This window comes from Phallusia mammillata, chromosome 8 (assembly GCF_965637545.1).
Source record: "Phallusia mammillata chromosome 8, kaPhaMamm4.hap1.1, whole genome shotgun sequence".
NCBI lineage: Eukaryota > Metazoa > Chordata > Ascidiacea > Phlebobranchia > Ascidiidae > Phallusia > Phallusia mammillata.
This window is the reverse complement of record NC_137259.1, coordinates 3892035-3918168: the sequence shown is the minus strand read 5'-3', so window position 1 is coordinate 3918168 and position 26134 is coordinate 3892035. Positions and strand designations below refer to the sequence as shown.

The following is a 26134-nucleotide window of genomic DNA, read 5'->3' as shown; positions in this document are numbered from 1 at the left end:
TCAGCAAACGCTTGCAAAATATCGTTAAAATCTGATCATAACGTCGAAAATGAGGGGCGCACATCATAAGCGAATACATGGCATAACCGCTTTAAAAATGATTTTTGCGCTGTCGAATTATGTAGCCTATAAAAGCTCCAGATGACAAACGGTTTAAGGTAAACGCAAACGGTTTTTACAGGTCAACTCTAAAATACATCTAGTAAAGGCATACAAAATATCGTTTAAATCTAATCATAACCTCGAAAATGAGAGACGTGCATCATAAGCGAACGCAGGGCATGACCGCTTTAAAAATGATTTTTGCGCTGTCGAATTATGTAGCCTATAAAAGCTTCAGATTTTAAACGGTTTAAGATAAACACAAACGGTTTTCACAGGTCAACTCTAAAATACATCCAGTAAAGGCATACAAAATATCGTTTGAATCTGATCATAACCTCGTAAATGAGAGGCGTGCATCATAAGCGAACGCAGGGCATGACCGCTGTAAAATGATTTTTGCGCGGTCTACCCATATAGCATGTACAGGCTCCAGATTTTAAACGGTTTAAAGTTATTATCACATTTAAACGATGTTTTGTATGCGTTTACTAGCTGTATTTTGGAGTTGACCTGTGAAAACCGTTTGTGTTTATCTTAAACCGTTTAAAATCTGGAGCTTTTATAGGCTACATTAGTCGACTGCCCAAAAATCATTTTTGAAGCGGTCATGCCCTGCATTCGCTTATGATGCACGCCTCTCATTTACGAGGTTATGATCAGATTTAAACGACATTTTGTATGCCTTTACTGGATGTATTTTAGAGTTGACCTGTGAAAACCGTTTGTGTTTATCTTTAACCGTTTAAAATCTGGAGCTTGTATACCATTGGTTGACTGCGCAAAAATCATATTTAAAGCGGTCACGCCCTGCATTTGCTTATGATGCACGCCTCTCATTTACGAGGTTATGATCGGATTTAAACGATATTTTGTATGCCTTTACTGGATGTATTTTAGAGTTGGCCTGTGAAAACCGTTTGTGTTTATCTTTAACCGTTTAAAATCTGGAGCTTTTATAGGCTACATAATTCGACAGCACAAAAATCATTTTTAAGCGGTCATGCCCTGCGTTCGCTTATGATGCACGTCTCTCATTTTCGAGGTTATGATTAGATTTAAACGATATTTTGTATGGCTTTACTGGATGTATTTTAGAGTTGACCTGTAAAAACCGTTTGCGTTTACCTCAAACCGTTTGTCATCTGGAGCTTTTATAAGCTACATAATTCGACAGCGCAAAAATCATTTTTAAAGCGGTTATGCCATGTATTCGTTTATGATGTGCGCCTCTCATTTTCGACGTTATGATCAGATTTTAACGATATTTTGCAAGCGTTTGCTGAATGTTGTTTAGAGTTGCCGTGTAAAAACCGTTTCCATATACCTCAAGCCGTTAGTGGTCTCAAACACGTTAAAGCCTGTACTAATGAAAACGATGAAACACCAAATGCACAGTGAGGACAACACTTTATTGATAGAAAAAGCACCTTATGAACCCAATTTCCACACTTCAACATTTTCAAGTTAAGTCCCATAGTTATATGAAAGCAGAAATAAATGGGAAGAGAATAAATAATTACATTCACAGCAATTGGTTGATTGGTCAGTTAAAAAAGTGCATTTACAAGTGCATAGTACATACTAAACAAGGATATTGAAGTAAACAGACTAAAATAAAACAAAAGGTGAAACAATATTGTACAGCTGAAAATGTAATGATTTGCTGAATTATCAAGAAAATTAAACCGGATATCATGTGAAAATGAGGTTGAACCACACAATTGTTACAACATGCTATCATGCAGACTACTGGTCAAAACTAGAGGTTCTCAATTGATGTCTGATGAATCACTTTTACTGTCCGATTCTACATCAGAGTGCAAAACATTCTCAGAATTTACATGAGACCATAATCACCATGGAGGTAAAATAATATCAACGCCTACAAATGTTTGAATACAAATTCTTAATTTGGGTATAAGAACTAATAAATAAACTTGCAGGCAGGTAGAACAGTGGAAAAGAAATAACACATATTCCGATTTGATTCATGTAAAACTAAAGTATGTGGTGCATATCTCGACATACAATTTTCTCCTGTGAGGCAAGTAACAGGTTGTATACATCAATGATTTTGCTGACACTTTAAGAGAGAGCTGTTTTTGTTGACAAAATTCTTCCGCAATGAAAGACTTTCTTCAATTTTTTTGATATGGAATGTTCCTGTTGATTTTTTCAAGCTTTAAGCATTTTTCCAGATGGTGAACTGCAATAAAAAAATAAAGATAAAGTGTATGCTCATTTGACTTGACAATTATGGGTTAAACAAAAGAGGCTTGAGTTTAGTCACCAATAAGCAGTCAAGTGTTATAAAACAGAGTTAATATTCAATTTTGGGGGTTTTAACTGTGCTAAAATTCAAAATAACATCAGCCAGAAATACAGAAAGAGTTGAGTTTAGAAAGGCAGTAACAAGGCAGCCACTTACTGTGAATCATTTCAATTCAAATCCAATCTACAAGTCCCTCATATGACAGTGTGCTGGTCCTCACTTTGCTTCATATAAAGGTAAGAACTGGAAATTCTTCTCACTGAAAGGTCTCTTTGCATTGCTTCATTGCCAGAACCTTGATGCCAATCAGGTACTTCAATATTGATTCTTGGCTCATTTTAGTGTTTAACATATTCATTTCACAGCTTAGAATGCATTTGTTTTTGTCTTGCTATTTAACAATTAACTGCCATTTTGATATAAAACCCAATTTACCTGCGATTATTATCACAGCAAAAATAATATTTGCCAATAAAAAACAAATTTAATGCTCCACTGCCATTACCGATAAAACCGTCCGCAATCGGGCTGTGTTATAACACAGGTTCTAAAGATTCTAATCCCGCCCGATAAGAAACGCATTATTCTGCGTAACACAGCCGATCTTAATCGGGGACTTCCAGACGGATCGGGTGGTCTAGGCTACATCCAGTGGTGAGAATCAAATTGTATTGTCAGCCGATTCTATCACAAAAGTCATATTTTTCAGCCGGTTCTGTTACAAAAAGTCCATTGACAGTAACCAGTAATGCTAACCGGTTCGCTTATCTCATAAAATGTCGTGAGACGGTTCTATAGAACCGGTGCGAACCGGCTGATTCACAACACTGGCATCCACAAATAACATGACAAGATACAGCTTGGTAAACAATCAAAACAACTAGAAAAAGAAAAACGAGCAGTGTACTTTCCAACTGAAATTTAGTGTAAATATTTTCGTCACAGTACAAACATGTTATGTAGAAAAACTTGTTTTATTCACATATTTTTAAAATGAACACAAGGATACAAATATAAATGACATGTCAATTTTCTCGTTGCAGGAAATCTGCTGACGAGCGGGGCAGGGGAAATGTCAATTATTCCATTTGTCGCAAAATTATTAAATATTTAAAAAGAAGAAAACATAATTTTAAAAAAATGTATAAAAAAGTATAAACAGACCGTTAAATGACACAAACTGCCAGTTGAACAAGTTTAGTAAACAAGACAACTCAGGCTATTTTAATACTTAACATTTAACGCAGTTTAGGAAAAAATCCACTTTTAGTGTTCTGTTCTTTTCTTTTCTTAACAAAGGTCAACTAAAATATTAGGACTGGGAGTTTAAAAGTGAGTGCCTCTTTGAACATTAAAACAGAATTATGTAATCATGTTTTTAAAATGACTAATTTGAATGACTAGTAAAGAGATAACATGTTAACAACATCTGCTAATGTTTGTTTGTTTAGAAATTTCTTCATGACGTTTGTTGCTGCAATATTGATATTGTTCATCGCACCCGCTACATCTATTTATCAGGCTCAGGGTCCATGTAAGTTAACATAAAATTAACTCAGTCTTCAGACCAACCTTAACTTGATTCAAAATGTTTTGGAATGCCAACATCATGATAAAATTAAACGAAACAAATCGTGGAGCTTTTATGTGGCCAAGTGTGTTTTAATTGCTTGGCTTGGCACTAGTGTCCAGTCTTTTGCAAGTCTCATAAAATGCGTACTTAAAAACTTGGTTTGTGTATCAATGCGCATATAGGCTACTCAGTAAGTATTGTGGTAGCATTTCTTATAATACCATGAAAAATATTACATTAATATATTGCTCATGCTATCCTATAACCATTGCCTAATGCTTTAAGCTGAGCTGTTATCACAGTCCGCCAAACACCTTCGTCACACCATAACTCACGTAAGCCGAAATTTTGCTAAATACCGATAAGAGGCGCAAAGAGCTGAACATTTGAAATAGCTGTTGAACAGGTCTAGTATTAGAAACTATTTCAGTAGGTTTAAAGTAAAAAAAAATTAATGCAATTTTTTGATACAAGACCCTATTCCAAAACAAATGGTCCTAACCTTCAGTATTTTAACAGAAACATATTTTTAAATTAGCGCAAGTGCTCTTAGTGCCACCTATGTAAAGCAAACGGCTCTCGTGTGGTATGGCGTCAGTGCATTTTCCTTGTTACGCACACGATTTATTTGCTGTACAAAAATATAACTGTCTTTTCGCAAAGTGCTGACATTTTTATGAAAACTGTTTTAACCGTTTAAATAGAATTTTAAACTAGTCAATCAAACGCTTTATACTTACTAGTAACATTTGCACATTTGTTTTTGCTAAAAATTTGGCAACTGGTTTGTAGTACGTAATACGTATACTGTTATGTAACACAACGTCAACAATCCGCGGCTAATTTTGTGTTTCTTGCAGGGTTCGAATGCGATGAGATGTATGCAGCAGATAGTCAGCAAGCAAAGCCTGCTGGGTATTTTTGCAATACCTACTATGACTGCCATGACAGAAGTGATGAGAAACAAGTCACATTTTCCACCTTCCCTGAAAACTTAGAATCAGCCTACATCAGGTAAACGTTATATTTTTCTGTTTTGTTTTATAAATTATAAAGTGACATATCAACAAAAGTTTATTTCATGCCTTATGATAACAAAAGCTTTATTTCATACTTAAAAATAGATTATCTTGATTTGTAGTTTTTTTGCTAAATAAACTTACAATGTACAATTAACAGTGACGATAACATGGAAAGATAAACTTTGCTTGCTATTCATATCTAAATTTTATCACTATCTACAAAAAATATATGTTTTTTGAATAATAATTAATCTAAGAAGCTGCAAAAATTCTTAATACCCAAATCCTGCACAACAGTTATATTTCGAGTGAATAATGACAGTTTTACGTGTATGTCATGCTAATATTAATCGATATTAGTGTTACGGATTTCGTCAATAATTATATACAACTTAACTGAATTTTTGTCATTTTAAATTCACAAAATTTGCCCTTTACAGCTGCAACAACATGATTAACCATTACGACAAAGTGTGTGCAATACGAAGACAAGAATATTGCAAAGGGGACATTCCATGTCAGGATAAAAAACTTTGTGGTGGCATATGCCAAACCTTCCAGTGTCCGAATGCAACTTGTTGGAAGCGTTCGACTGTGTGTGATGGCGATCCCTGCAATGACTGTCCTGCGTTTCAACACTGGAATAACGGATACGGCTTCAAATGTGTCAAGAACAGCCGAATGTGCTTACTTCCGCAAATGTTCTTATGGGACGGAGTAAAAGATTGCGACAATGGCTTAGATTTATGTTTTACTCCCGAAAATGGAGATTCCAGGTAAACTTCAAATTCTGTTTAATACTATTTTGTTTTGTTTTTGGTTGTTTAGTGTAACTTTGAAATAAAATGCAATAAGCGTAAAACGATTAGATTTGTTAAGTTAAAAGAATTCATCAGCTCAGCAAATTAGGCTATTTTAAATCGTCAAACACGGAATAGGTGTCTAACCTATATTTACACATAAATTTCGAAAAATATGTACGAGATACTTATAGCGTTAGATTGCCACAGACAATTACAAATCAGAGTTCTGTTATAAGTTTAAATCCAATATACGCCACTACTGCTTAAGCGCACTAATTCTATAATAAATAAGTAAATATAAGTAAATTGCGCATCACATTTATCTGCACCCGTTCTGTAAATTCAAACATCTCTGTAATATAGATTTTTCATTTGTTGAAATGTATAACTATTATACTGCGTTTGCAGAGACTTTCGTCAATCTTCGTCGGCCACATTCAACAATCAATTGTGCTTTCGATGTGAAAATGACTCAATGATTATTGCAAGATCCAGTGTGTGTAATGGCGTCCAAGATTGTCCTGATATGAGCGATGAATCCAGATGTGACAAACAAGTTCCTGAAATATGTAAAAGCCCCAAAGTTGTAACAAAGCATAAGAGGTAGGTTTGTTAAGATGAACATAAATTCATAACTGGGATCAGAGCTTTTAAGAGTCTATGCAGACCAGCGATACACTCATGTATAAAACTTAAATACGCCTTTCGCCTTTTTTTCGGTGGGTTTCGAAGCCACGACAGGAGACTTTTTCTAGTCTTTTTTCTAGTCTTTTTCTAGACTCTAGACTAAGCCTTGTCATATGGTGGAGTATGCTAAGCGACCGGCTGATTCGGTATGACGCCTTGGGCCTGGCGTACTGTGATTTAGAGAAACATCCTGTAGCAAAGATGCGATTTGTTTATTTCAAGAAAACGATGTGATTGTTTCGACATTGATGGAGTTTGTCACAATATACTGGATCCAACCAGCACTTCCTGTGCATTGACAAATAGTGACGTATGCGATGCATATACACTATGTGATGGAAATTCCCCCTGTGAGCATCTCTGTCCCTCCCACTTTTGGTGTTCGGAATCGGTTTGCTGGAAGCGTTCATCAGTGTGTGATGGCGATCCATGTAACAACTGCCCTTCGTTGCCCCGAGCAAACGGGCACGGCTTCAAGTGTGTCAGAAACGGCAAAATGTGTACGTTGCCTCAGCGGCTTCTGTTTGATACCATCCAGGATTGCGACGATTCAACTGATTTCTGCTTCACATCGGTTGACGAGAAACTAAAAGAAGATCCCAAGTATTTTCAAATGATAGTAACACCAGCGATTCAACCAGAATTTTTACTTGTTCCCTTTGGTTTACAGTGATATTCGCGGTTTCCCGTCTGTCGCCTTCAATCACAGTTTGTGCTTCCAGTGCATAAACGACCCCACGATTATTTCAAGGTCAAGTGTGTGTGATGACGTCATCGACTGTCCTGATAAGAGCGATGAGTGTCTTTGCGAAGCGACCCAAGTGAAGAATTGTGGACAGTTTTCAATGTACGTATGAAAACAGTTTTCTTAAGGTCGCATATCATTGTCCGAAACAGGCCAGCAAGCTTATAATCAGACCCTTTCTTTTTTCACAAAGTGAGAGTTTATTCTAGTGATAATTGAATAAATTTAAAAAAAATTGAAAGGTTGTCAAGTTACATTTGGTTGCTAAAATTGGTCGCGACGAAAAAGGGTTGAAAACCACTGGTATAATTCGTGGACATAGTAAATAGTTGTGTGGTAAATAATGTGAATATGTTTAGTGGCAATGAGAGCGTGGAGGCCGGTTGCTCAAACTCAACAACAAACGACACCAACCTAAATTTCAGTTGGGATTGTAATAACTTTCCATACGTAAGTATATAAGTTATGTTACATTGTTTTGTGCTCTGGTTCTAGATGTTAATCTATCCACTTGAATGCAGTACATATTTGTTACAGAAATTTTTGCGAAAATATTTTTGATATTGGGTGTTTAGCAGTAAAAACGAAAAAAAAACCATTCATATAAACAAAATAGTTAACGACATAAGAAAAAATGTGGTATATGTTTTTGCATTTATTCTAGATTTAAATCTTTCCGCTTTAATGCGACAGAGAAACTTAATGTTTGGAGACAAGTTAGTTGGTACTCGCCACGCAATGTAAATAATCGCACTAAAATAACACATAACTTCCACGATTGATGCTTCAGAGTTTTAATCTCGCCGTAAACAAATGTTATCATTGCTGCAAGACAATACATTTTACGATGTTGATAGAAAATTGGCAAAAAAAGTCCGGTTCGGGTCGTAGGTCGCAGTTTAAGGACTTCTTTTTTCTTTGGATCAAGAACCGACATTTTATGACAAATTTGTCGTTTAATCATCGTTTGTTTGCGTGGAATTAAAATAAAACTGATTGTTACTTAAAATCAGGGTTGCCATCGACATGGACTCCAAAATCAGGACAACTGGCAATTTTTTTTTATATGAAACGGAGCAAACGGTTTTAAACAAATCTTTGCATTTACACGAGCCATGACATATCTTGTGCTACGTATTTTGCCAAAAACAATCTGTTTCAGCAACTCCTTGTTTGTAGAAAATACTTCGTACGTGTAGCCCACAACATCTCAGGTCTCGGTTTACTTTAACTGTAGCTGGAATTCAACTGTCATTTCACTACGTTTTGTTCCTTGTAATTGTTAAAAACAAGACATAATAAGGACTCAGGTCAAAAACAAGAACATTTCCTAGAAATAAGGACAATAAGTTGTACTAAGACATTGCTCTTCAAAATAAGGACAAATCTTAGAGATAAGGACGGAGTGGCAACCCTGTGCATAAACCAAGCTTGTTTGTTGTAACATATGTAAGAAAACAAGTTTGTGCTGTTTTTATCGACACATTTGTTGATGTTTTGTTTTGAAAGGGAATCACTTATTCGAACACCGAACTGTTGTGCAACGGGAAAATAGATTGTGTACATTATGTCTACATTGATGGTCGATTCTTCACTAACGATGAGGACCCTCGTCTTTGCAAACATCGCAAACAATGTCTTACGATCGACGGGCGAGTCAACATCCCTCATTCTAAGGTTTGCGATGGCGTCATCGATTGTAAAGACGGAAGTGACGAAACTGCATCCGAAATACCAAAGAAATATCTTTCAAAAATTTGCGACGGTTTTGTCCACTGCAAAGACAAGAGTGACGAACCACCTGAAAATTGTACAAAGCAGGATAGATTCTATTGTTCAGTGTTAAATGGAGTTAAGGTATGCTATATTATAAGGTAATGATTTTTGGTTGCAACATTATTCTTTGTTTTCAGGTTTCCATTAGCAACTCAGATATTTGTGATTTCACTATAAACTGCGATGATAAAAGTGACGAAAAAAACTGCACGAATGACGGAAGGTTTTATTGCGAAAACAAACAACCACTCTTTGTTAAAAAGGAAAAAGTATTACTACATTAAATGACTGTTGGGTGTTTACAGTTTTTAACATAACTTACAAATGTTGAAAACCAATAGAAATTCAATGGATTTGGAGATTGTTCTGACTGGAGCGACGAATGTCCATCAAAGTCGACTAGAACAGATGATAACATTTTCTCCTCGCGATACGAGCTAATTGCTAATCCATTTTTACGAGCTGTTGTGTGGATCATGGGCTTTCTTGCAATCTTTGGAAATTTGGCATGTTTAGACTTGTTTTACTTATACCGCATGAAATGCAAAATAGTACAGAGTTGTGGGTCGGGTCGGGTTCGGGCTTGAATTTCTTAAAAAAGTGGGCTTGATTCGGGCCTGACTTTACACTCTGTGTCAGTATTTTTTCTAAGTAGTCAGTTGCTGTACCTGGCCTAATGTCAAACAGCCCTAAAACGCCTTGTTCAAGACCAATTGTCTTTTGTGTTTGTTGTCTTGGTCTTTCCTGAGGTTTAAACGTCTAGGCCTGTCAATCAAACTTTCCGGCCTAAACGGGCTTCCCAAAAATGATTCGAGCCGGGTTTCGGACTTGTAATTTCGGATTCGGGCCGGGTTCGGGCTCCAGTTTCAGACCCGTTTACAACCGAGAAAAATAATAGCACATGAAGTATCACATGAATTTTGCAATCACAGGTCGTCATGGTTACGGAAGCAAAAACTTTGATGACAACAGAATCACAAACAGCCGCATTTCGCACCAACCATCTTCTTGTCCTTAATCTTTCTGTTTCTGACCTGCTCATGGGAGTTTATCTGCTCATGCTGGGTGCAGCTGGTGTTCACTACTCTGGAAATTATTGCGCCAATGACCTTGTTTGGAGGTCAAGTGGAAGTTGCACTACTATGGGAATATTGGTTTTGCTTTCCAGCGAAACATCAGTGTTCACAATGGTTCTATTGACATCATTTCGACTCTTTGCTGTAAAATACGTGAGTAATCTAGTTGTGTACATGTACATCTATGCTTCATTAAAACTATTTTTGCAGCCTTTTAACGCATCTCTACACCCAAAGCTTGAAGTTGTCATACTTACCATTCTATTGTCGTGGTCAATTTCTTTCGCTCTGGCATTTATTCCTCTTACATCCAAATTCCAACATTTGTTTGAAACCAAAGCGTGGATGAAGGAAAATCCGTTTTTCCAAAGTGCTGCAGTTGACTTTTCAAGTAAGCTTGTTTTACGTATTTTTGCGCATGGGTTTATCTGATAGGTATGATTTATTTTTTAATCGGTTTAAGTCATTTTCGTATTTTGTGCAGGCATGGAGAATTTCATGAAGCAATTTGTAAATTTTCAACACAATTTTACTCTCAACGATTCCCAGCAGTATGAAACTGCAATCGTGAAGCTAAAAAATGTTTATTCCTGGACGGATTTTATAGATTTTCTCAAAGATTATAACTACACTGAAATGTTTGACATTGCAGGATATTTCGGGTATGTGGTTGCAAGTACTTACGTGTTGTACAATAATTGATGATTTCACCACTCGATGAGTTTTTGTAGATACTACAGCACCAACAGCGTTTGTATCAGCAAACTTTACGTGAAACCAACGGACAAGGCTTGGGGATTTTCACTTGGTATCATCATACTCAACTTCTTGGCTTTTCTATTTGTGGCAGTGACGTACATTTGGATTTACAAAAAGTCAACGTCCAGTGGCAGGAAAGTAAATGAGAGGGTGAGAAACCCAAGAGCGGAAAAACAAAACCAAGGTAAACCTAATGAGTGTTTGTCTATTACAAGGTTCACCAAACTACGGCCCGGATCCGGCCCGCGAGGTCATTTCATCAGGTCCGCGGCCACATTTTTTGGTTTGCCAAATCGTATTGATAACTTTGCAACTATCAAAAAATTAAACTAATCCGGCCCGCAGTGATAAAAGTTTAGTGACCCCTGGTCTATAAAAACAACACAATGAAACTATTCTGCGTTTGCCAGAAATGCAAAAGAAAATCATCCGACTGATCTTCACTGATTTTCTGTGCTGGATTCCAATTTCGATGATGGCTTTCTTAAACTTCGGCGGAGCAACTGTACCTCCTGTGATCTACGCAATTTCGGCAATAATCCTGCTTCCCATCAACAGCTCCCTTAACCCTCTCATCTACTCAAACGCACCGAAAATGCTCTACGATTATATTCGGGAGCGTTTGCGTGAGTTTCGTCAACGTCGACAGCCAGAAGCCGACCGACGAGTGAACGTGATAGTTACGGACCAAACCCCACTCTAAAAGATGGCATAGGTTGGAAAGAACCTGACGACTCTGTAGGATAGACAAAGTATGGGGTGGGGTGTCCATGTCGGCAACTCTGCTGGCTGCGTTGCAAAAGTCGCGTTGAATGGTTTCACGCCCTAACGAGGCCGCAAGCTGGTGATCGCAAAGGTCGCATAATAAAGCCAAAAATAAGACTTCATTTTTAACCGCAGCTTCACCCTGGACAGGGTACGCGCGATCAGTAAATGATTGCAGGGCATAAACAAACGCACGTCCACCTTCCCGAGGCCCGTGCGCACGATTTAGGAGTTCATTACGCATAGCTGTAAAATTCGCGGGGCTGTTTCATCGGGATTTTGCCTTTTCACAACGTCTCCAAAAGGTAATTGGTATACGTCGCCTGTTCCTTTGCTCAGGTCCCACAAATAGTCATCATCGACGTGGGTTAACAACAAATTTCGTTTGAAGTCGTCTGTAGCCTTGACACTTGCGCAATATGAGTTAAATAGCACTAGAAAAGTATTACAATTGTCACCGAATTTAAAATCCATAATAAAATCAATTAGAACCAGAGCCCTTCCCCTGTGCTATGAACGCGCCTGCGTGACTGCGTGTCCTGGCGTGCTCGCCAATTTGTGTGGCGCCCAATTTAATGGTTTCCAAAAGCCTTCGAACACTGCACTAAAGGCTAGCCACGAAAACCCTAGTACTACTGTCGTTATTTAAAAACACCATACAAAACTTTACGATATTGAGAAAATTCACTGCGCAGCACAAAATTCAAGACAAGTTGACAAAGGGCTTGAAAACACACGTAAAAAAGCTCCCGACAGGCTTAATGAAGAAACAAGAAAACTAACGAGTCACGTGGTCGAAACCCACTGGCCAGTTATCATCGCCCTATAGAGGCTTTCTTTAGATGGTTACACTTGAGATTATAGCCGGAATGCTGCGAAAGGCAACGACAGGGGAGGAGTAAAAAAAGGTGTGGTGAACGCAAAGTGTGCCGGGGATTAAATTCCCGTATAATGGAAAAATGTACCGAGAAGCTATTAAACAGTTAAACAACTCTTGATAAACAAACTTGGTCAATTAGAGACAATACGTGACACACAGGTGACTAATGTGAAACAATGTAATAACGTAATGACGCAAAATTACGGTAACACTTAAACAAAATACATGACTATAAAGGGGTACTTATGTTCCTGCTTTGCAGAACATTTTCTTAGTACAAAACAATACGTATTTATGTGATAAATTAACATCTTGCGTGACATGATGTGAGATTGTGTGCCAAAAATAAACTCTAAACCGTTCGGTTTGAATTTTGATGCGGAACAACAGACATGGAAATGTCAATCATATATTTACCAACCGAAGTTTCCAGGAAAATAAATATTTGTCTCAAAAAAATCAATTCAAGGGTATTTTTTCCCGTTTTTGACATTTTATATTCTGTTACAAACCGTGTATGCTTTTGTAATGACAGTGCTACGTTTCATTACAACATCATCAGTTTTTCCGATTACTGGATAACTTTAAACATCTGTTTGTAGTTAATTTCTTACTTCTCTACGTAACCAACTTGTCATTTCGGTTTCGCTAACCTGAACAATCTGAAACTTTGCGAGCTGTTTCCAACTGCAATGCCAAGTTTATTCGTGAAAACCGTTTAGTGTTATCTCAGCTCGTTCGTGTTTTAGAGCTAATGAGGTATAGTGAAAGCGAACTACTTCTATGGCGTAAGTTTAAAGCTGTATTTTTACTAACGTTTTATCCACAACATAATCCGCCTGTTTTCGGTAAACGAATGTACGTATTTCCCTGAAATGACATCATCACTTTAAAAAATAACAAAAGAAACGCTCAAAATGTATAGTGAGCGTCTTAATTGCCACAAAATAGTATTGAGCTAGAAGTATAGCAAGCATTAAAACAATAAAAAGAAAAAAGGTAACAAACCTGTAACAAGATGGCTAAAAGAAATCCAAGCAAATCAAATCTGATTTAAACGTTTTTCTGTATTTCCAGGAGTATTGAGGTGAAATACCTGAAATCCTCTGGCTAAAACTGATTTGTTTGAGTCAAGAGTTTTACTGTTTCAGAGTTCCCTCGCAATGTTGAGACAAAGGCTAATGTTACCACTCTGAACGGTTTAGGTTTATTTCGTGAAACTGCTGGTCTTGACATGATCGCAAAACAACCTAATACATCAGCCTTGGGAAAGATGACCTAATTTAACTGCCGCCTGCAGCAGATTGATTGCAAAGCCGTTACTTCTCTGAACAGTTCAACAATTATGCCCAGTGGTGGGATTCAAATTTTTGTCAGCCGGTTCTATCAGAAAAGTCATATTTTTCAACCGGTTCTGTTACAAGTCCATTGACAGTAACAAGTATTGCTAACCGGTTAGTTGATCTCATAAAACTTCGTGAGACGGTTCTATAGAACCGGTGCGAACCGGATGAATCCCACCACTGATTACACCCAACACTGCGACGTTTTGAATCGTCTTTATTTAACTTGGCCTACTGGTACAAGAAGCATAGGCAAACTTGTAGTAACATTGCCAAGAGAACAAATAATCTTCTGGTTTACTTTCAGCGGAATGTCTGTGACAACCTGTTTCGTTCAACGGCAACGTTTTTTCAGTTGAAACATGATATCTTACTATTTTATGAAGAGTTTATTTCCTAAATGTAACAATCGGAGTCGTTTCGTTGCTAGAAAACATACAACTACGTGCCCAAAACAACCAGTACTAATGCGTGTGACTTGAACTGTGCAAATGTAAAGAGAAAAAGGAGAATTTTAAGTTCAATAGAAGTCATGAAGAAGTCGTGTTAAAAGAAAAACATACTGAGAAGATTGCATGTCGTATTATCAAAAGATAAAAAAAGGAAAAGCGCGAATATACATGCAGGGAAAGTTAAGTACAGAAAACCATGAACATAAACACAAACATAACGCAAGAATCAAAATGGATGAGAACATGTAGAAAAGTATATACATTGCACAAACAGGAAAAATTTACTATAAGAAACATTCGAAGAAACAACGGCAAGAGCATGACTGTAGGTAATTTAACCAACAAATTCAATAACACGGGTTATGTCACACAATAATATCACTATGTGTTCTTTGCAATTGGGGACATATGGTTTTGACAAAAATATACAAGCATATTTGCAAGTGTCATCAGAAATGTCCTTGTCCTTATCGGATCAACGTTTCTGCCACACGAATTGCTTGCTAAAACACAGAAAAGGACAGATAGTTAAAACCTTTTTAAGCATCAATAGCTTTTAACAGCATAAAAACCAGTGGTGGGATTCAGCCGGTTTGCACCGGTTCTATAGAACCGTCTCACGAAATTTTATGAGATCAGGAACCGGTTAGCATTACTGGTTACTGTCAATGGAAATATGACTTTTTGTAATAGAACCGGCTGAAAAATATGACTTTTGTGATAGAACCGGCTGGCAAAAAAAATGAATCCCACCACTGATAAAAACCTATTGACAACATGATAGGTTTAACTAATGACTTTATTTTTCTTTGTCACCAGTTTTTTTCTTCTCAGATAATAAGTGTGGTAAATATTTTTTAACGACAATTAGGACTAACTTTCTTAGGAATTCCAATTCTTTCGAGTTCATCGCTTATAATCAGCTTTCCATCGTCAGAAACTCCGCAACCTTCGACCCATAACTTTGTTAGATGGTTTGCACAACCAGTGATGATCCTTATCCCTTCATCTCCGAACTTGTTGTCACGTAGATCAAGGTTATGTACCTGGTGTAAGATTCCGAAATTGTTGTTGCAAAATAGAAATTGAGTAAAAAAGTAAAAGCGTGACCAGTTACGCCAGCTATAGAAGTGTGTACTTTATTATTTGAAGTATTTTTTTAATGATTCAAAAAGTAAAAAATGTCAGGTAACTATTATAAGTTCTGCGCAATTTTGTCCATTTTAAATTGGTTTGGCCCACGTTATGTAGAACCCAAGTTGAGATATATTAGTTAAGTGAACAAAATAAACGTACACAAAGCGAGACAAACCTCATGTTTCATTTCCTTGATCCCGGCACAAATTAGCGTCAAAGAAGCACAGGTCAGGTTGCAGCTGCTAAAATTTAGGGAACCAACAGGTCGATTTAATCTCGGGAGGATTTGTGCCAAGCCTCGCAAAGCACTGGATGTGATGGGCGTGGAGAAAAAATCAAATTGCGAAGGGAAATACTTTGCAAGGATATCCTTCTCTTCATCCGAGCACTCTTGAATGTCAGTCAAAAGATCTAGCAAAAATACACACAAAGAAAAGCGCTGAGAAAAAGCATTTCACAGGCAGGGGAGTCAACAAATTCAAATATATATGTGCAGGACATATACGTGTAGCTATGAACATTGGGTTGTTAGTCCGGTCAGGCATTATGAGCCGGTTCTAGCCTGGTCTATTTTAATACATTTGAAAGGACCCAAACACTGAGAAAAATGCCTTGTTACCTTTTAACATTAACATGTTGTGTTGGAATAGGGTATTCGATAGAAACATTTTTAGTATTTTTTTTTCATTTTTACATTTTTTTTTTTAAGTCTTTTTAAACGTTGCGACTCCAATAGTATCATACATACACTTGTTTTTCTAATTAGACAGCTCTTCTAGGTTTACAGGTTTACACCATCGACACCTGTTGAAAACGACAACAGTTAAAATCTTACCTAGCATTTGATTCCTTGACAGGGCTGTTGTGTCAATAAATTTGATGAGTTCACTGCGAAACTGGTCAGTTTTGCCTGAAATTTACAAGGAACAGGTCACATTGATTTGTAAAAATACTTCAATTAGTATAAGATTGATTTATCTTTGGTTACAGCACAGCTATTTATTGTTTTAAGTCGGGCCGACTTTGGTTACATCAGTTATACTAAAGGTTGTAAGTCGTGCCGGGCTTTTCTGGTCGGTGGTGCGTTAAGTTTGATTAAAATTGGCTTGAAAATTTATTAAAAATGGATTAGAACCAGATCCCAGTTGCCGGCACGCCTACAATTCTTGTGCTACTTAAACTGCGATATGGCACTGGTACACAAAAGTTCATTTTTAACATTAAATATTTCAAACAAAAAATCCACTAACTATTTTTGCTTTCATCGTTCAGCAAAAGTCCACATGTAAAGCGTCGAACCATTGACCAGTGGCTTTTGTAGACCACCTGGTGAATGATTTGGTTGAACATCGAATCGGGCATGACATTGCAGATGTAGGAAGCTGCAAACATCTCTTGCAACATCTGGTGAGTAAAACAGAACACGGAATTGTCGCCGTCGAAAAGAGTTGGACAAAAGGCTATCTCGATGACGAAATCCTGTACGTTCACATCTTTAAGACCGGCCCTGTTTAAATCATCTCGAGTGAATACAACTGTTTGGCGAACCATTGCATCGTATGCCATCTCGCCGAGCGGTTTTACGAGCTCATTGAACGCTAAACCCTGTTTGTGACTGGAGTATTCTAACTGGAGTAGAACGTGTATAAACACTTTGGTCGTTGTGTTAATTTTGTTTACATTTCCATGTAAACCAGCAAAAACCACGAATTGCAACAGCAAAGGATTGCGACAAAGCTCAATCAACTGAGGTGCATTACTGCTCAAGGTTATCCATAATCTATCACCCTGATCCCCGGCATAAGCCAGGAATAACTTTTTCATGCCATCTGTTGGAAGATCACCGACAATTACTGCGGTTTTGGGTCGCAAGGTTCGCGATGGAATGGAACGAATGGTGTGGTATCGAGATGTAAAAACAAGTAAAGAATTCCTGAAAAAATTCTTACAACAGAAATTTGCAACAAGCTGTTGAATGGGCAAAGAGGTTTCATAAGAAACATCAGGAGGGTTTTCTTTTCCTAGCGCCCAGGAGCTTTGGTCATAACCATCAAAAACAAAAACACACTTATCTTGGTTTTTTAACATCCATTCAAACGCATTATCCCGGATGGTTTGATCGATGTCCTTAAACGGGAAATCGATCAAAAGCTCCCGAGGAGTAAGAACCAAGTTATAACCTAAATCCATAAATCTGAGAAAAATGACAAAGAAATTGGCACTTTTTGCCAATCGCTTTGCCAAAGTGGTTTTTCCACAACCTGGTGGACCAACTAAAGCCAGAAAACCAACACTAATCATTGTAGTAAGTAGGTTATTAAAGGGGATAATATTGGAGGTCTCCAACTTTCTATTTTTCTTTTCCTGAGTTGAGGCAATAAAGGGCTCGTTTTTTGGCAGCTCTTTTACTTCAAAGATGTTACTTTCTACTAAGACCTGAACTACATCAGGAAGTTCTGTACGATTGACATTTAAACCACGAAGAACTGACTGTGACCCAAGCTTTTTTAGTTGGTGCTGTTGAATCACATCAGCTGATTCTTTCAGCGTTCTCTCTGTAAAAGTTTGGTAATATTAACATTAAAGTACAATGGTTGCCTAAAACGCGAGCTCATAAAAGACTCCAGTCGTTAGTTCGAATCCCTACGCAGGCTAGACTTAATTCACCAGCTAGCCTATGCCTTGCCGCATGGGAATGCTTGTGAAATCGGCTAGTTTTTTAGTCGTTCTTTTTCTAAAAAAGAACAGTTCTTCAATATTTTCGTGATGAGCCGATTTGTGCAGCTTGGACCCTAAGTTTTACCGACCGTGTTTTAATGTAGTTGCGATCACTAATCGACAACTAGTGGCACATTAAACATCCAAAAAATACCGTACAGATGATACCCACAGACAATTTCGGATAATCGAATACCAATTATCCTAATTTGTCAGTGGAATACGTTGGATAATAATAAAATGATTCACAGAGTTGTACACACCCACAAACCTACGTTATTGGTAACATACAAGTATAGACTGTTATATAAACCTGTACCACGCTTCTAACAATTGTACTTTACAAATGTTACCATGTTGATGGGAGGAGGACGGTGTGGGTATCAAATGATCAGCTTCAATGTTGGCTTGTTGTTGTGGAGCATGGTGGTGATGGTGAACTCCAACATTTAGATTTCTTGAATAAAGGAAGAATACGATTGTTGTAAACAAGTAGTCTAGGTTCCAGCTAGGATCTTGGCTTTCACCATGTTACTTTTAAATTCTAATATATATTTTGTAAAACGTATTTGTCCTAAATAAGCTGCAGACAGTATACACACTGTTTCGACAAGACATAGAAACGGTGTGCACTGCCTGCAGCTTACTTATCACTTATTTCCTCGCACATTGACTCACCCATTTGCACACTCACTAACTCGCAAATTCACTTACTCGCTAGTACACTCACTCGCAAATTCACACACTTATTTACACGCTCACACACTCACTCACTCACTCACTCACTCACTCACTCACTCACTCACTCACTCACTCACTCACTCACTCACTCACTCACTCACTCACTCACTCACTCACTCACTCACTCACTCACTCACTCACTCACTCACTCACTCACTCACTCACTCACTCACTCACTCACTCACTCACTCACTCACTCACTCACTCACTCACTCACTCACTCACTCACTCACTCACTCACTCACTCACTCACTCACTCACTCACTCACTCACTTACTTGCATAATTGCTCACTTACTCGAAAATTCACTCACTCAATCACACACTTACCTTCAAACACACTCACATACTCACTCACTCGCTAACTCACACTCTCTCGCAGACTCGCTAACTCACACTCAATCGCAGACTTGCTAACTCACTCACTCGTACACTTACTCACTCACCTCGACAACACCGATGTAGTCAGCATGTCCGACATGAGTTGCACGTTCAAGCCGATTAACTTGTATGTTGTCAACAGCTTGCTCGTTGGGATTTTCGTCTGCGTTGATTGGTTCGCCCATTTTCAAGTTGTTTGACACAGAATTTAAAAGACATAAGTCCGGTTACCCCGGTACTTACACCTTAAGTCCTATAGGCTATATTAGGAAAAAAGACATGTTAACATTTTTCTAACCAGACCTTTTCGACCAATGAAGGTTGGCACTACATAGGTTTTGTTTTTTCAAAATGGATAGCCTACATACAAAAATGTAAGACGACATCAAACACAAACTATTATTTTTGTAAAATGTTTGTGAAACAAGCGATTGCACAAACTCGATAACAAGTTAAAAATGCAGTGAGCGAAACAAATAACACAAAATGTTTACATACATAAAATCACATGTACAATATCGGAGTAAACATTTAAACATGACAACAAATACAGGCATATAATTTTTAGAACAGAAAAAAATGGGAAAGGCCTTAAAATGGTAATTCGTCCAAAGTGTGTTTCTGTATAGCGCAGAGTTGTAAACGGGATGAAATTGGAGCACGAACCGGAAAGTACAAGCCCAAAAACCGGTCCGAACCCGAATCGTTCTTGAAAGTACAAGCCCGAAAACCGGTCCGAACCCGAATCGGTTTAAAGCCTCTGGAAAGACTAATAGAAAATACTGAACAGGCGTTTCGTCCACCAGGTTGCATATTTAACAAATATTTCGTTCAACTGGTGTAACTCTGAACAAAATAATTGTCGTTGTTTTAAAAACTTGTATTTTTGCTAACGTTTCGCCCACCAGAACGGTAGGGCTTCATCAAACGCAATGAATGATAAAGACCAAGACAACAAACACAATAGACAATTGGTCTAGAACAAGGCATTTTAGAGCTGTTTGACATTATAGGTCAGGCCCAGTAACTGGCTACTCAGCTAATTAAATTTATTCAAAAAGTGTGTCTACTCAGGTTCGAATTAAGCCCGTTTTTTGGAAGAAACCTAAGCCGGAACCCGGCCCGAACCCGACCCGACTTGCAACTCAGGTACAGCGTTCTAAAGGAGTAATAAAAAAGGATGTCTGTCGAAAGGATCTATGAACAATGCGATATTCTCAAATTTAAAAGTATCAGGGAAACACAGCTTTCACAGTTAATGGCCACTTGTTGACATTACAACCAAGTATTTCGTTTCAACACAGAAATATTGTTATACGCAGTATTGACAATGCTACCGATCTTTAGCTAAAATATTTCGGATTTTTTGAAATCCGAGACCTCCGGTTAAAGCCATTGAAAAGCGAAGTAAAAATAAAAACACCCTATAGGGGCTATCGAGTTCCAGAAGGTACATCTACTTTACTGTGTTTACCAGAATACCAGCTGTGAAGGGTTCATTCAAGTCCATTAATTCATCCAAACCGAGCATTTGCAAAATACAATGGCATTGCTCAGATGACAGACCAAAGCAAAGTACAAAATCACAAAACTAATTCGCCCCTTCACCCAAACGATTTGGCCCTAATTCCACAACCGGCTGGTGAACAAAATGCAATCGACACTACTTTACACTGCCGGGTACAAGTGTTTGTATCATGTATTTTTGTCTGTACGTCAGCAAAACACCTTGCTGCAGTAATTGAATACATGAAACTTGTCTGAAAGAACTTGTTAGGTATAAATCAGGGTTTTGCGACCTTGTTATTTAAGTGGCTCGTATTACATTTTGCAAAAACATTCTAGCCGGCATTCAATTGGGCACCGGCAAATTTAGCGCCATTTTCCTAAAATACTCCGGCAAAATCAAATAGGTTCCTTCACAGGTGTAATTGTAAATTGAGATTTGTTAATGAATCGTAATCGTATTTAAAAGGCCTAATACATTTTTCGGAATGAATTTGTTGAATGAGAAAACAATTAAATTCAAAACTATCTTTTAAAACTATTGTTCTACGTTGGGACAGTAAACATGTTTGAATCTGTAATTTTTTCCAACGTCAGCAATTTATCTGCGGTATTTTAAACATTTTATGCATTAGGCCAGTGGTTCTGAAACTTTTTTTGTTGCGACGCCTCTGGAAAAGTTTTGTGGACTTGCGACGCACCAGCAAATAAAAGGTAATGAGGAAACTTATTATTAAAGTTGTGTTTATTGATACAACAACAAAAAGTCACGAAACGGAATTATTCTGCCTCTGCGACGCCCTTGGAAAATTGAAACGACGCACCAGGGCGTCGCGACGCACAGTTTGAGAACTACTGCATTAGGCTATGAATATTAAATTTTAGGACCTTTAAACTGGTTATATACTTAATATTTGTTTTTTCCGGATCTTTGTAAAAATGGCTCATTCGGCCGAACATCCGGTAAATAATTTGTTACGATTCGGCAGAAACCGAATCTTTTACGAACACAACTTCTTTTATGATTTTCAAAACATTATCGTTTTTTCTACTCTAGACAAAAGTCACTAATTGATTGGCAGGCTGGTGACGACGGCTGAGGAAACTTTAAAACGCACAGAACTAATTTGATAAAAAAAAACTATTTAATTATTCTGCAGTGGTAACACAACTGTTTGTCTGGTAGTAAATCTTATGTCTATATGTCACAAGCGTTGCGTAGGACTTTGCGGGAGGTCATAAATGATACGGTTGATTCTATTTTTAATTTGGATTTATAAAAAAGCACATATGGTAAATTGGCACAAAGCCCTCTACTCCATATAGATGGGAAAATTGGTGCCTAAACAACAACAAATTGTGAGGGAACTATAATTTGAAAATTCTTATCTCCGTCCTACATGACTTTACTTTTCCGGAACTAACAAAATACACAGCAATTAATACCCATTTTTGGGTTTAATTTCTATTTTCTACAAATTAAAACCAATTTGATTCGTACTGTTTGTAAGCCTAACTTATTCAGCAGTTACCACCGAGGATAAAAATGAAACAAACTAACATACAAGACCCTAACTAGCCCCAAGGGCCAGTGGTTTAATCATAATAATGAACAGTTCACTCGGTTGCCTTGTTAAAAGCTAAGCGTTGTTGTGTATTTTGTTAGTTTGGCGTAAGCTTGCCCCATTTTAAACTTTAAAACAATACACCATTGTAAGTTAAAACCCTTGGTTGGAACATAATTAAAATGGTTACAAGCCTGTGACAAGATGACTCACAGCAATCCAAGCCAAATCCATCACAGGCGCAAAATATATGACCGCTTTTTTTTACATATTTGAGAGTTTCCTTTGTATTGACAGGAACATATAGTCAACCGTAGCCTATTTTCTTCTACCTACATCTGACTGGTTCAGTTCAAATTATATAGATTTTACCGTCCACTGTTCTAAACTAGCAAAAGTTTGGTTAAAGGCCAACGACTGATGTTGTATCTATAGAACTGCTGGTCTTCGCCCAATTGCCAAATGCTACTGGTAACTGCAGCGAGCTACTAAGCAATTTACGCTCGTGGGCTCATCTCTGTATTTTGCTCACTCTTTGCCTTAAGGCAGTGGTTCCCAACCTTTTTTGTTAAATTCCTCCCTTTGCCCGTTTTCGAAGTTTTCATTCCTCCCCATAAGAAGAAAAACAAATATAACATCAAAAATCATACAAATTTGAAATAGACCTTATAATTAGGGATGTCCATTTCAGAATCCTTTACAACCGGTTCCAAATTATAACAGACATAATAATGTAAAAACAAAAATATTCTGTAACATTTCCAATGTATTTTTTTACAGTTTTCATGAAATTCCTCCCCTGAACTCATAAAATACCTCCCTAGCGGGGAATTCCTCCAAGGTTGGGAACCACTGCCTTAAGGGTTATTTGTATTCCTGCGTAGTTTAATTACATTCCTTAGTTCCGTTTAAACTTTAAAGTCTCTCATTTTCTTTTTGCTTTCCTTAGTTGTAGTCTTCGCGTTTACTTGACGCTTTGTTTAACTTTTATTTTACATTACAGGACTTCTATCTCTGTTGTTTACAGTGTCGATCTCTGTTGTTTAAAGCTAATAAACAGTATTATACGTTTATGTAGTCAATTACTGCAGTAACTTTGAGTAACACTGCAGCACTCACTGAAACCGGCCAGTGTGGCAAAGAAGCATTGTGTTCCTGGACAAATAGCCAAAACAATTCTAGAACGAGACTACGTTACAATCGCGTCGTTCTTCCCAGGTTAAAAAGTATTGCAAGTTATTATGAAACAAAATATTTTTGGCAATTCGTCCAATGCTTTTTAAACTCTTGTCCAATGACACTCCCTTTTCGACTATAGTTTAGTTCACCAGCACATGATCAAAATATCATTCGAAGATAAAACCAAGCCTGGAGCGAATTAAACTAAAGCACAAGGTTCGTAAGAGTCTGCAATTTTCTATATTCCACTACACGATTGTTTTTGCAGCGCAATACACGACCAAAGCCTATTTTACAACAATAACAACCTCAGCCAAAAAATGTAACGTAGAACAATATCATGCACTTACCAACTAAAACTTGCATTGCTGTTGTGTACTGACATTTGATCATGTCCCGATGAAGGCGTCTCGTATGGGACGTCAAAAAGTCGATTATTTATGACAAAAACTGCCGAAATAGCATGCTCGTTGATGCATCATGGCTGGCAGCAACAACCTAAATATTTTATCGTCTTGTTATTCTTCAGGACAGTGTACGTAACAATCCGTTCATTGTTTCGTTCAACGACAACGTTTTTCAGTTGAAACACGATATCCAAGTATCATATGAAGTGTTTATTCCGAAAACAAAACAACATGATTTGTTTTGTCGCTAAAAACATGAAACAACATAGCAAAAGATAAGTATAGTGAAAAATTAGGAAATCCAACTTTAAGTTACAAAATAAGTTTAAATACATAAGCACAAAGTCAACCAATAGGATATGAAGCTATTTACATTTGGCCTTTAAGCAACAGAGCTGGCAGCTGCGTTTATAGGATCTAAAAGTTCTAATTTTATTACCAAACCCACCAGTGGTCATTTCACTTTTTCAAGGTTTAGTTCTTGGAGGGAACATATTTAATTCTATTCAGGGTAAGCACCTAAATAATGACGATAGTTTGCATTTGGGGTTTGTGGAGAAAACCATGTGGTAATTTTAGGTACCACAAAACATGAAATACTTTTTTCATATTTTACTTGCAAATTACTTATTTTTAATAACTTTTTATCAACCAAGTTTATTTGAAAATTTGGTATATAAATCAAAAATAGTGCTATTAGTTTCATCATAGCCATAAAAATGTACAAGTGTGTGTTTGATTTTAATTTTGAAATGTTACCTTAATTTTGAATAATTCATTTTCTTATTTAAGCAGGTTTTCGTTTCAGGGTGAGAAATTGGATGATCTTTTGGGTCTAGTGTACAATCGTACGTACATAGGTTAATGACGTCACAAAATCATGAAATTACGTCACCACATAGTTTAGGTCATATGATGACGTCATGCAAAATTTTGCGTATCTATGACGTCATTAACCCTGTTTTTAACAACATAAAAAAATTGACGTCACTGATGCGAAGCCTTGCCAACCACTGTTGCAATAAGGTCGAAATAAACTACCGAACAAAAGTTAGGTATAACACCAAATTACAAATTAGTGTTGATAAACCAACAAGAGAGCTAGCATTAGACTAAATTGATAAAAAACAACATTATAAGTTGAAATTAGTGTAAAATAATACTTAATTCCACAAATGCTCACAATAATTAACATTACAATCAACAAAATTGACCCAAAAACAACAAAAAATACATACGAATCATAATGTTTCTATGGCGCGAGAAATTATGACGATAATGGGTTCCTTTTTTAATGTATTAACACAAAAGGGGATTCCCAAAACACAGCATTAGGAAAAGCAATTCTTATGAGGGAATGTTTGAGAGCCTACATCTCGGCTTTGCGACGAGCTAGCTACAAGCGGGAGCCATCGCAAGAAACCTTAGGGCCCCTACCGTCGATTGATGCACCCCCGGTAGATATGTCACCGGAGGGCGCTGCACAGTGCCCCCTCTCCCAAAGGACCTTTTTTTAAAATGGTAATTGTGACGTCACAAAGTCATTTTTTGGAATTCGAAGTCGGCAAAGACGGTAAAAAATAGATACAAGCCTCAAGAAGGCTGATGAGCAATTTCAAGTCGATCGCTTGATTACTTTTCTCTCAGCAGACAATTTAGTTGAGGCATGTCGGCCTTGTGTAGAGTCGTACGTACCCGTTTGTTACCAAGTGTAGAATCGTACGTAAAAACGGTCATCTTTGAGAGCCTACATCTCGGCTTTGCGACGAGCTAGCTACAAGCGGGAGCCATCGCAAGAAACCTTAGGGCCCCTACCGTCGATTGATGCACCCCCGGTAGATATGTCACCGGAGGGCGCTGCACAGTGCCCCCTCTCCCAAAGGACCTTTTTTTAAAATGGTAATTGTGACGTCACAAAGTCATTTTTTGGAATTCGAAGTCGGCAAAGACGGTAAAAAATAGATACAAGCCTCAAGAAGGCTGATGAGCAATTTCAAGTCGATCGCTTGATTACTTTTCTCTCAGCAGACAATTTAGTTGAGGCATGTCGGCCTTGTGTAGAGTGCGCACGCTTTGGGCTTACGTATTTTTGAGCAGCCCCACAATTTTTTGTTGGTTTTGGCAAACGGCAAATTTTCAAATCACATGCGAAAACAAGCGGGAATGACTGGTAAAAATGTGCAGTAAACAGCGATAAAAACGGTCACGCGACAAGTTCGGGGCTGTGATCCTGTATGGTAAGG

The 26134-nt window shown here is 37.5% G+C and overlaps 3 protein-coding genes and 1 long non-coding RNA gene across 4 annotated transcripts; 2 read left to right on the top strand and 2 right to left on the bottom strand.

Moving 5' to 3' along the window:
* Window positions 1–1495: 1495 nt before the first annotated feature.
* On the bottom strand, window positions 1496–3231 carry LOC145205395 (uncharacterized). The gene is made up of 2 exons (XR_013853646.1): window positions 2534–3231; window positions 1496–2311 (listed from the first exon to the last, which is right to left on the bottom strand). It is a non-coding gene; the product is annotated as an uncharacterized LOC145205395 (long non-coding RNA).
* Window positions 3232–9567: 6336 nt separating this feature from the next.
* LOC145204643 (relaxin receptor 1-like) lies at window positions 9568–10491 on the top strand. Its single transcript, XM_080077233.1, has 2 exons — window positions 9568–10212; window positions 10270–10491. Exons 1-2 carry the CDS (start codon window positions 9922–9924, stop codon window positions 10489–10491), a joined length of 513 nt encoding a protein of 170 aa, XP_079933359.1. The 5' UTR covers window positions 9568–9921.
* A 55-nt stretch (window positions 10492–10546) lies between these two features.
* LOC145205497 (G-protein coupled receptor GRL101-like) lies at window positions 10547–12696 on the top strand. The gene is made up of 3 exons (XM_080078234.1): window positions 10547–10721; window positions 10791–11002; window positions 11229–12696. Exons 1-3 carry the CDS (start codon window positions 10558–10560, stop codon window positions 11519–11521), a joined length of 669 nt encoding a protein of 222 aa, XP_079934360.1. The 5' UTR covers window positions 10547–10557; the 3' UTR covers window positions 11522–12696.
* Window positions 12697–14353: 1657 nt separating this feature from the next.
* Window positions 14354–19419, bottom strand: LOC145204642 (protein NLRC5-like). The gene is made up of 7 exons (XM_080077232.1): window positions 19292–19419; window positions 18467–18570; window positions 16646–17950; window positions 16231–16305; window positions 15571–15806; window positions 15137–15304; window positions 14354–14761 (listed from the first exon to the last, which is right to left on the bottom strand). Exons 1-7 carry the CDS (start codon window positions 19417–19419, stop codon window positions 14726–14728), a joined length of 2052 nt encoding a protein of 683 aa, XP_079933358.1. The 3' UTR covers window positions 14354–14725.
* Window positions 19420–26134: the final 6715 nt, after the last annotated feature.